This window comes from Gymnoscopelus braueri (genome assembly GCF_963280865.1).
Source record: "Gymnoscopelus braueri genome assembly, chromosome: 1".
Taxonomy (NCBI): domain Eukaryota; kingdom Metazoa; phylum Chordata; class Actinopteri; order Myctophiformes; family Myctophidae; genus Gymnoscopelus; species Gymnoscopelus braueri.
Window position 1 is genome coordinate 12516001 of NC_137603.1, and position 12471 is coordinate 12528471.

The 12471-nt window shown below is 39.3% G+C and overlaps 1 protein-coding gene across 1 annotated transcript in view; it reads left to right on the forward strand.

Annotated features, from left to right (window-relative positions):
• Positions 1–1349: 1349 nt before the first annotated feature.
• The window catches only part of LOC308090904 (protein diaphanous homolog 3-like), a 337084-nt gene continuing 325962 nt past the window's right edge, over positions 1350–12471 (forward strand). Inside the window, exon 1 of the mRNA XM_080436177.1 lies at positions 1350–1874. Within this exon, the coding sequence (XP_080292303.1) occupies positions 1749–1874 (126 nt within the window). The 5' untranslated portion in view covers positions 1350–1748. The remainder of the gene's footprint in view (positions 1875–12471) is intronic.

The window sequence follows — 12471 nt, forward strand, 5'->3', positions numbered from 1 at the left end:
GTTTTAAATCCGTTTTTGTTACACAGTAACATAATATGTGTTATATAGCTTCGTTTAAATGCTTAATTTATAGTTTTAATGTGCAAATGAACCGTTTTTCAATGGTTTTCAATGGTTTCTTTTTACTCTAGAGGGTACTCTTATTCTGAAGAGATCGTCAACCGGAAGTCTTATTTCTGCTCCGTTATTTCTGCTCACGGAACACAGATTGAACTTCTGCAGCCGCACTGAGGCCCCTGCAGGAAAGCATCCCAGCCCAAACATTAACGTAACTAATAATTGGGCCGCGCGACCCGGAAATGACCGTAATAATCCTAAAACGGGAGCGAAAATATTTTTCGGGGGAAAAAAAAGTTTTTTTTTTTTTTTTTTTTTTTTTTTGGCCCAGCGGCCCACTGGCCCAGCGGCCCACCGGGCATTTGCCCGGTACGCCAAATGGCCAGTCCGCCGCTGTACACCACTGTTCAGAGGTTTCATTAAGGATGTTTAAGTGGTTGTATCATGATGACTGTACCCACTAAGTATGCAGCTTTGACACACTGCCATTGTTCTCCCGCGTACATTCATTCAACCTATGATGCGTTTGTTTTAAGTACATCGAGATGCTTGTGAAAAGTTCATGAAGTGCGGTGGACTGTAAACTCCGCAGGCAAAACACATTCCGGGACAAGTTGGTTTGATAAATCAATCGCCTCTAAGAAATTCACCGTAGTGATTGACAGTTTGCACCAGCCAATCACAGGCGTTCTGGCTTGTAAACAGAAGGAGTTGAACCGGCGTTGCCAGGTTCTGGGAGCGAAACAAGCAACCAGATCTATGAAAACAGGCTAAAAAGAAGCGACTAGGCTGAGGCTATCTATTTGAAAACAGCCTGTCTACAAGCTCACAACGCGTCGCATGATCGCATCGCAACGCGTTGTGATCTGCTAACAACAAAAAAGAAAAAGAAAGAAGGGGATTTTGTAATATTTTGTAATCCTGTTTAACAACACACATCGTATGGGGGTCCCTGGCACGGACACAATACATATTAATCTAGGGGTCCTTGACATGAAAAAAATGTTTGAGAACCACTGATTTAAACAACATGGGAAGAAGCCCAAAATGAGTAACTACACTTTAGAAACAAGCCCCAAAACCATCCCAAAACTAATAGTATACCAATAAAGCGACTTTACAGAAAAACAAGCCCAAATTCGCTTATAATAAGCACACCTGGCAACACTAATGCACATCGTCATCCTGGTCACCGTCAAACGCTATTGGTGGAGTTGAACGAGCATAATGCGCGGGTCTGTCTAAAAATATGAAGGAAATCATTCAATGATCGGGGGGCTGCGATCTGTTGTTCCAGTGTTGTTGTTCTGTAGCTTCGCTCGCATTTCACATCAGCCGAGCCAACTGACAGCTGTTAACCTATCCCGCGTTTTCGTTGCGATGTTCTGACGGTTAACGGAAAGCCAACGTTACCTGGTGGGAATCCATAAATAGGATTAAGTAAAGCCACCTCTGATAGCTAGCATAGCACATTAGCTAGATAAGGCTGCTGGTTGCTGTGACAGTGGAACATATATAGCTTTTAGCTAATGTCATGTCGTGTGGACCCTTGTAGTCTACATGACAGCACAGTTATGAAGTAGTAGTCAGCTGAGGTCAGAGACGGTGACTGTTTTCACTGCTTTAGTTTTGTGTACGTTAGTTGTATTTGCTGTTTAGCCCTTGCCATAAAAGGCACAGTCCAGTTCAACATGGATAGTTATCACCAACGATTTGAATCCGCTGCTGGACGGGAAGGCAAACTTCAGAAGAAGAAGGGTACTTCCACCTCTCACTTTACTGCTGGCTACGAAGAAGGAGACAGAAAACCTAAATTTGTGAGTATGGCAAGCACTGATTATTGTTTTATATTGCAATACATGTGAGGTAAAATAAGGCCAAATACAGTTGGAGGAAGAGGGAAAGCTCAAAGATAATAGTATACTATGCAATATTATTTCCACACACTCACACACACACACACACACACACACACACACACACACACACACGCTCACGCTCACACTCACGCTCACGCTCACGCTCACGCTCACACACACTCACACTCACACACTGCTCAGTGCTACAAATGAGTATTAAACAATCAACTGGGTACCTCTACAGTAAAAAAGTTTTGTTTTGATGACAGTGACATTGCCACTGTCCTTGTTCTATGCTGAATCCTATAACAGGATCAGTTGGAGTGAAATATATCATTCAGTGCCAAGATCTGCTTCCCAAAACACCACATAAAAAAAACAAAAAGTGATTTCTGTAATAGCTGTATATATTAGACATCACAGATCATGTCTAGACAATGATAATGATAAAATGCCTGATAAGTAATTTCCTTATACTCAAAGTAGGCCTACAGTTCAGAATTTTTATAAATAAATGTATATATTGCTTTAAATGTCACCCACTCTACAGTATGTAATCACTGACCTGTTTGTTTAATCTTTACCTGTACAAAATCATAAGGTTAAAATTAGCACAGGATTTAGCCTGTTGGCTTAATCATTGATCTTCCTACTACTGCTAGCTAGCTATAAACAGGTATTGTGTCTGTCCTGTATGGCTCTAGACTACAACAGTACCATTTCCCCCAAACTTGTGAGGAATGTTTCTTCAAAACAAAACAAAAAAAGTATATCCTTCCATTTGTACATTAACAAATGACATCACATTACATGATCTCCCCAGGAGATCATGCATTGTCCGGAGTGTGTGTGTGTGTGTGTGTGTGTGTGCAGCTAATCTTGCATGATGATAGACAGAGTCAGTGTAGCCTAATCCAATTATTTTGGCAGACCCTGGGGTCACTGGCAGGTGAGCCAGTAGGGTGCAACAGCAGTGGTAAGCAGTGGGAGGAATTAAATGGCATAAAGACTAAATTGGGAGGAAAAGGGGTAAAACAATTGGCTTCTCTCATAGTCAGTCTTAAAGTGACTTTGTAACTGATGGTGGTAGTTATAATATGCTGTTCCACAGAGCCTATAGAATGCATTATGACCAGCACTTATAATACTTCATAAACCTGTTCTTATGCGCAATTATAAACATGTATAACGCGTGTTATGAAGCCTTTATAAGTGCATTAGAATGATTATAAATGTGATTATAAGGCATTATAGGCCTGACCTTTATGTAAAGTGTTAGCAATATATTTTTAAATTTTTTTAACAATGGCTTCTGTTTCAGCATGCTAACATTCCAGGAAGAGCTGTAGTTTCTATTAGCTTGGAATCCCCACTGATGATGTCATTGGTAGGCACTTGGCGGGTTTCTGCCAAGTGCCAGGTCCATTATAGTCTACCAATGAGATTCAGAGTGATTAGACAGAAATTGTGGCATCTTATTATGAGCAATGAGCATTAGTGAGGAGCAGTTTTATGAAGATAAGGTTGAAAATGGGTGAAGTGCTCTTTTTAAAAAGGAGATGGAAAAGACAAAAGAGCCTCTTCCTACACACTATACTGTAACTGAATGTGTGCTCTTGTGGCTGTTGCGTGGAATGATGTTGTGACATAAAGCACTGTTAAGCCTAAAGTATCATTGATCAGAGACTTTAATAGCGTAGTAGAGGATGTTAAAGTGAGCGTAAAAAGGAGGAACTAGTACCACTTGTGCAATGTTTCACAATTGAATGGTGGTTAACAGTCATTAAGTTTGACCCATAATCTATTGGTGGTCATGGACCTGTCACAATTGTGACCGAATCGCCTAATCGCAATTATTTGAGATAATTGTAATAATTTTTTGGAATAATCGTGTATAAAACGTATAGACGATCTACAAGCTCAAAACGTGTCGCGATACAACACGTTTTGAGCTTGTAGATCGCCTATTTCAACTCGGCTATTTCCACTGTTAATGATTTTTTTTAAAGTATAAAAGATATGTATCTTATTTGTCATATCTGCCTTGTGCAACTTGTGTTTAAGATGCCTAAAAGCCAAAAATAAATTACATTTGTATTCATATGTTCCAATGTTCTTCAACATCAAACACAATTAAATTGCAATTATTTGTATGACAATTAATTGTCAACTGAAATGTTGTAATCGTGACAGCCCTAGGTGGGCGTGGTCGTTGCTCTCCAAATCTCTGTTGCTGGTCTATGGCAAGGTGGCCTGGGTGGTGTGAGCCCCCAGGCCTGAATTGTTGACCCTGTCCAGCGCTGCACTGACATTGACATCATTCCTGGCTGACTGTATCTAGCCTGGCATGGCCAGACTAATATCACTGTAACTAATATCCAGGTCTGGCTAAGATGGCTAGTGATGATGAGTTCATTATCTACCTCAAACAAACCATGTTCCATAAATCATCACCTTTGTAGTAATGCTTGCTAAACTCAGCATTAACTGCTGGCAATCATACCAACATCCTGATCTAATATCTACCCTTACCACAGTGAGTGAGTGGTCTGAAATATTATGACAAGAAAACTTTTGGAATATAGCAACACAGACATAAAACACAGTTAAGGCGTACAATAATACACTTTTAAACTGCATTGAATTCAGTGGTTGATGGGGCAAGCACAGCGCAATACCTACTAAAAGACTGACATGTAAATAACGCTGAACAGAAAAACACAACTCAGCTGCTGCATTTTACAATAATTGATTAATCTCAAATCAATTAACACAATCCAAGATATTAGGAAACATGAATGAAACATTCAATTTCACATTTGGAGCATTCAGAATTCAGCATGACACTTAACCCTTTCAGACCGAGAACACATCTGTGTCATTTTAAGATTTCTTTGGCTATTCAAAAACAGCAGGTATACGCGCTATGAGCTTGTAGATCTGCTATTTTTTGAAAAATCTTGAAAATGTGTAGCACAAATCTTTGAATATCTGTTTTTCCTTAGGAACATTTTTAACTCTGTTACAACTTCTGGGGGGTCCCTGGAACAAAATATTTTGAGATGGGGGTCCGCATCCAAAATTGATATAATTTTGGGGGTCCTTGACATGAAAAAGTTTGAGAACCACTGATTATAGCAACATATTTTATATTTAAAAAAAAAGGATTTAGAAGACATTTGTAGAATCCCCAGAAGCAAAGATTTCAGTTAAAAATGTTTGCTTTAAAAATATATATATATTCAAAGATTTGCTCAAATTTTCAAGCTTTTTCAAAAATAGCAGATCTACAAGCTCATAGCGCGGCACTCTGTGCCGCGCTATGAGCTTGTATATCTGCTATTTTGTAATATCCAAAGAAATCTTAAAATGACACAGATGCGTTCTCGGTCTTAAAGGGTTAATAGATAAGAGCAAGTGAATAGTTTGAAGCATCACTGCATTTCGTTTTTCCTTATCAGCGTTTGTCAGAGTTAAAATTTTTGAACACTCTAATACCCTTCCATTGATTACACTAACGTAGACAAACACAATTTGACAATATTGTTTTCTCTGTAAAATGCATTCATCTCTTTATTAATCTCCATTACAAGTTCAGCTGTGTGTGACATGTTAAACTCAGGTGTGCAACAAACACAGCACTTATTAAGAATTAAAAGTGGAGTGTAATTTACTGTGTCCACCGGGATATCTTCACAACCATTCAAGATACAGGACAGTGTAGGAACTTAACCTCAATACACTTAATGGAACCACAGGACATGCATATCAACCCATAACTTTGACTGAGAAAGATAATGATGATGATGATAGTGATGATGATAATGATGATGAAGTAGTTTTACTATTACCTGAGACAAGACAGACTAAAACGAAGAAAAAAAAATATCAGTTTAAAAAAATACCCATGCACATGTGGACTTAGAGTTTCAAATGATAATCTCAATGTATCTGGTCTCTAATCAGTGCTGAAATGAACCAGAGAATGATCGAAAACATTTTTCAGAAGCAAAGTCAGTGAATACTAAAAACAAATCGCTTACAAATAATTTAAAAGACCCGTTTGTCTCTTTTAAAATGACCAGCTCAAGTTAAAGAAAAATAATGACCTTCATCTGCTCTTGTCTGGTGGATTGTCCCATGCTGTTAATGTCAATAGAGTTTCCATCAAATGAAGTATGGAACTAGAAGAATTGGTTTGAAATAATTAGTTTTAAATACTCTAGTTGTTTCAGTAGTGAAACTTATAAAAACAATTATTATGAAATCTGCACTAGATAATCAACATCTTCAAAACATAAACTCACCCGCCAGTCTTTCTGATAAAAAACAAAACAAAAACGTACTAATAGTCCATTGTTTTGATTCTGCCCTCAGATTGTACATGTGTTTGGAATATGAATACATAGAGGGAGTCAGTGTAAAGAATTCAAACAACTCATGCTACCACATACAACACTCTGCTAGTCACAAGGAAGACTTCTAAATGTCACCACCCACCAAACTGACAAGTGTAGCTGCTAGATTGCCTAGAATCCTGAGGTGAAATGTTGGATATAGTCATTTAGAGAGCACATTCTGTTTGACATAATTCAGTGACAGGCCATAGCAGTTTATTACTCCTATGTGTCTCTTTATAGCCAAAGTACTTGAAGTATTGTATGACCTTGTGCAGTTATTTCCTTGTTCCACTGAATCCGATGAAGGAATCCCATGGATTTAAGAACAACTTTTGCTGAGCTGTACAGTACTGCATTTAATGCAATGTTTTCAACACTTTTTGTTTGCATGTAGTTTGTAGTTTTTCCATTAGATGTCACTAAAGTACAGGCATATTAGTTTTAATGGCTACAGTCTGAACTGTCACTTGCTTTTCAGTGTTCCTAAGAGCATGCATACAAAACTGGTAAAAAAAAAAACTTTTTCAGAGTGAGCAAAGAAAACATGAAAAAATTAAGTAGTTTCATTGTATCCCCTTTTATTTTGCAGGAACAAGTACCTCTTGGGTCTCCTCAGAGCTTAGGAAAAGGTTCTATTTTCTATAATTTGGTCTTTTTAGTGAAGCAGTAATGGCTTTTTTCATTCAGGAATATACAACTGAATTTGTTCACCTCAGTACTCAGTGTTCCCGTTCCTCTAATATGCTATGAATGACGGTTGTGCTCTGCATGATGAACATCTGCAGACTCATCATTTGTGATGTGACTTGAGTTGATCCCTTTAGATTAACATGCACATACCACGGCACATACTGTTATGGATAGAGCCTGAGCGATATATCATTTTTGCCGATATTGGCCTTTATTTTTATTTATTTTTTACTTTTTTGATGACATCGGTATTATGCAATTATGCAGTCGATGTGTCCTCCTGACTCTTTCAACCATGGTGTCCCTAATTTGGGCATGTCATTAAAGTCAAAGTAAAGTAAACATAGTCTAGGAGGGCGTTGGTTCTCAAAGTGGGGTCCGGGGACCCCCAGGGGTCCTTGAGGGAGCTCCAGGCGGTCCCCAGCTAATAGATGGTTAGGAACCAAATTGACCCTTATGGGTCTGTAACTCAGAGAGAGTACAAATGGAACCAAATGGACCCTAACGGGTCCATTTCGTTCCATTTGTACACTCTCAGAGTTAAATTAACATTGATTTTACAATATAAATTGGGGTCCCAGAGATAGAAATGCCATGAAATGGGGGTCCGACTCTGTATAGCATAATGCATGTCAAACTGGGGGCCCTTGAAATTAAAATGGGTTGAAAATCACTGCTAGAGCCGTAAACATCTTCTTTTATGGGGGTCCTTGGCATATTTCTTCAAATGGGGTCCACGGGCTAATAAGTGTCAATTTGGGGGTCCTTGACATAAAAAAGTTTGAGAACCACTGGTCTAGGGGGCGTATACTGGAGGGGGGTGCGTGTGCGCGCACTGGGCTGCACAATATGGACAAAATAATATGTCAGATAATATATAATATGTAACCTACTTTAAAATAGCAGGAATGACTATATTTTATTTAGCACTTTGGTGAAGTGCTTACAAGAAAAACACCTATTTTTTTTACTGCAAATCGCACCACCACCACAGACATGCAATAAAGCGATCACAATTACACCCAAGTGACTCCAGCTAAACACGTTAAAATAGCACCGTGCTATCGACCTCAAATTGAACCGATTAGATGGGGATGAGGAAAACAGGTGTTCACTATTAGTGACATTTTGCCTCTACCCTTCAGGATGCCATTGTCCTACTGCAGAGCAATCCCCCCTGTCCCATCTGGATGCACAGAGAGAGGAAACTGGGACAGTTCTAACAAGTGAAGAATGATAACACACTGCCATGGGTACTGCTGAATTCACAGAGATTACCTCCAATTAGACAATAGCGGAGTAGCATTGCATTTGATGCTTAAGCCATTCAATCCGGGAACGCATCTGTGTCCTTTTAGATTTGAGCTATAACCATTATTTTATACTTTGGCTATTCAAAAATTTGCTTGTAAATCTGCTATTTTAGAAAAATCGTGAAAATGTGTGCAAATCTTTGAATATGTTTTTTTTTTTAAGCGAACATTTGTAACTCAAATCCTTTCTTCTGGGGGGGGGGGTCCCTGGAACAAAATATTTGACAAATGTTCGCTTTGAAAAATATCTATTCAAAGATTTGCACATTTTCACGATTTTTCAAAAATAGCAGATCTACAAGCTCGTAGCGCGGCACTCGGTGCCGCGCTATGAGCTTGTAGATCTGCTATTTTGGAATAGCCGCCCCCAAAAAAATCTAAAACGACACAGATGCGTTCCCGCCCCGGATTGAAGGGGTTAACCCTGATGAGCAGACTCAATAGATAGGGTAATAATAATGGTGGAGGCAAGCGTAAAGTAGAGGAGGAGGAGAGAGAATAAAGGGGGCCAGGCCGGCCCCGGCTCGTGATTGCCAGACAGTGACAGAACATCTGGAGCGTTAACATCTGTCTTCTCCTCTGGAGTAATAATGTCCCTTTTCTCCTTTTTGTCTTCTAAGCCTCCTCCTATTGGCAGGGCTAGGATGACAGGTTTCATCTGCTTTGTGATTTGAAGTGCTTTTATTTAATTATGATTCGTATCACAGTGTGTGTGTGTACACTATGTCAATGTACGAATGCATGGAACATTTTTGATCAAAATTAAAGGAGTAGACCGGATAGAAGGTAAAACTCGCAGCTTACAGAGTAAGTAGGCCTGTGCTATATGAAGAATACGTAAAAACCCTTAGCTTAAGGGGCTTAGAGCCATAATAATTCAAGATGGAATATGAGAGAGCTACAAAGGTAAACGGTATATTTGAGCCTGGCATTTACTTAATTTCCAGAGCTGTATGAACCATAACAACTTGACTTCAAAATGACCTTTCTGGAACTTCTATAGAAGTTAATGTCACTCATCCATGAGTCAAGAAGAGCGTGTTGCCTTATACATGCATTTCTTTGTCAGAGCGGAGAAGTCTTTTTCTTCACCTAACTTGAGCCCTGAACGTGCCCGTACACACTGCAGACAGTGTTTAATGAACTGTCGAAATCCTAGCAGAGATAATTTGCTTCCATCAGTAAATTGCTGTCGATTGTGAGTTTCTTCACATTCAAAATGTTTTGATTTCTCTGTGATTCCGTGCGCATTTTTTTCTATTTCAACTTGTCACAACAAACTGACACATACAGAACCAATGCATCACCTCACAGTCACAAACATCTCTCTTTATACATTTGGCTATATTATAGAAATGAATGTCTCTGCTCATCTTTATTGTACTCAGTATAGCAAACAAAGGTCTGGTTTTGGGGGGGGGGGCACACTGACTTACAGTATAAGGGCAATGAAGCACGCTCGCCTGTACCATCACCTTCAAGGACCATCAATTGCTTGGTATAACTGACAAATACAGGGTAATGCAATTGATCGGTTTTAGTATTGAACTTACTAGCACAACATATCCAGTGTTTCACCCTATTATCTGCTCAACAGCAGACTCCAACACAATCCTTCTGTGCCATAGTTTAAGCTATGATACATGTCTGTTTTGAAAATGGGATTAAACTCACAGCCTAGTCAGACATGTCTTATTATGTGCTACAGAACGGGGAAAATGGTTGCTATCCATGCTTTCTATCGGGATTTATTTATCCCCGCCAAGCCAGAACGGCTGAAAGCGAGCGATTGTTGTTTTTAGTCCTGTAAAGTGTGTCTGTCTGTCTGTCTGTGCAGCTAATCTCAGGCACCACTGGACCGATCCACATAATAACTCCCTCCGGTCTAGCATCAGGGTCTTGAGCTCTGCAGTGTTGTTAGCTCGGCTGTTGCGCCGCAATGTGGTGGTGGTGTGCTTCTTTCTTTCCCTTCCTAGCTGTACCTTGTGCTGGCTCCCACAGTGCCAGTTTGCTCGCCAACCAGCTCCGGGTGCCTGACACAGTGCTCAACTAGCCTCATCCTTCTCTCTCTGACCTTGTCTCTGACCCTGTGGGAGGCCTCCGCAGACGCAGAGGTCCTCGTTTTTATGTGGTCCAGCACCCATGTGACACCAAGTGTCACGCGTAGCATTCTTGTGTGGACGTCGTCCAGGGCCTTTTCCTGCTATGCTTTGAGTGTGTCCATGTCTCGGCCTTTGGCCTTTAACTCAGAAACTCTTGAACCGAAGGTCGTAAAAATCTAAACTCTGCAACACAGCCCTGGGTTGTCATTGTCAACCCCGGCTTAGCAGGGATCTGCGCTCTGAGTAGCACACTTCTGTCTAGTTTATTTTATTTCGCATTTCCTACACATCTTTTCTTTGTTATCGGGTTACAACTTTGAGCTTCCCGTTGTCCTGAAGTCTAGTGTGGACGTTTAATACTTACAAAACAAATGTTATTGCTGTTATTCAAAACATGTTCTGAATACATACTGCAAATACATGTTTGCCCATTTTCGAAAAGGAGACTTGTTTTTGAAGGCCTAAATAATGTCCCTGTCTGAGTGTGTTTAACCCTAGTGAGAAGATGTAGCAGCAAAAACTAAATCTATCAGCATTAATGTTGTATTACTATAGTATGCATGCCTGTAAATGATTTTTTTTAATGAGGTCTGGGTTGGCAAACATGAACATATCTTGATTCTTGTGGAATGAATGCTGACATGAAGAAAGTACTGTATGAGTGTTTTTTTTTTTCATTTTGCTAATAGATTTAGTTTCTATTTTAACAAAGTCTGGGCTTTTTATAATGAAACAGACACTTCAAATCTGAAAGCCCCTTGTCCGTAATTCTGCTGGTGAAAATCCATTGATAGTAGCCTGCTACAGTCACAAAGGTTTTTGTAAAGTTTTCATTAAAACTTGACATTCCTTCCCATTCTGTTTGCCTAAACAGTTTTTAAACCCAGAATCTACAGTTTGTGTTTTGGATAAATAAAACAAAACTAAAACAAAAGTGATCATGGTGACTGTGTAATGAGTTGCAGAGAGCAATCAGATTGATTTTATTTAGGAAAGATTTAATGTTTTAACCATCCTTGTTCAACAATGTGTTTTGGTTGGGTAACTTGTACAAGCGCTGTTAATTGAAAGATACTATCTAAACTTAATTAAAATGAACAGGGTGATAAGAGTACAAGGTGAAAAGAATCCACTTTCATTACAAACTGTTGTAAGGTGTGAGGGCCACTTATCGTATCTATTGAAACAAGACACACATTGTGGAAATTTGTAGACACACACACACACAAACACACAAACACACAAACAGGACAATGAGGAAAGGGTGGTATTTCTTCCACGGTGTGAGTGCAAAGTTTCACTGCAATCGCAGGCTGTGTTCATGATTTGAGGCATTTTGTTCAAAATGGACCACTCCTGCAAACTTTGGAAGTCAATCTTAGCCAATCAGGATGGAATTAAAAAAAATAAAACAAAAATAGGATCACATGACTATCATGCAAATCGGTACACGTTATCTCTATAGTATATAGAGATAACGTGTACCGATTTGCATGATGTTTGGACAAAATCTGTAGGAGTTACAGTATATAAAAATATGTGTTTTGCTAAAATCGGCCTCCTGGGGGCGCTCTAACAGGCCGATGTGAAAACTTTGGTCCTGCTCTGGCAAAATACACAATAAGATGAATTCAGCATATTCATAGAATATAGTGTGTAAACAAATAAACAAAAAACTGGAATTTACTCAACATTGATGATAGTGCTGTCAAACAAGTCTATGAAGCTGCCTATGAAATCTTATCAAACACAATATTATGCATTATGTAGTGGGGGGTCCCTGCTTTATATCTCTCTCAGCTAAGGGGTACTTGGCCTGAAAAACGACCCTACAAGCTCCGAGACCCTGGGTTAGAGGATTATTAGTCATTAACATCCCTAGTCAGGACTATACAACTTTTTATGAGAATCGTCATGTGGATTTTGATCGATTTTAAAAGTGCTAACTGTAAAATCGACTTAATTTGACTGCTTCATCATCAAACTTCAAGATCAGCCTTCCTTTGTTCTCGATACATACACCCTATGGATACGCTATAATATACAAATT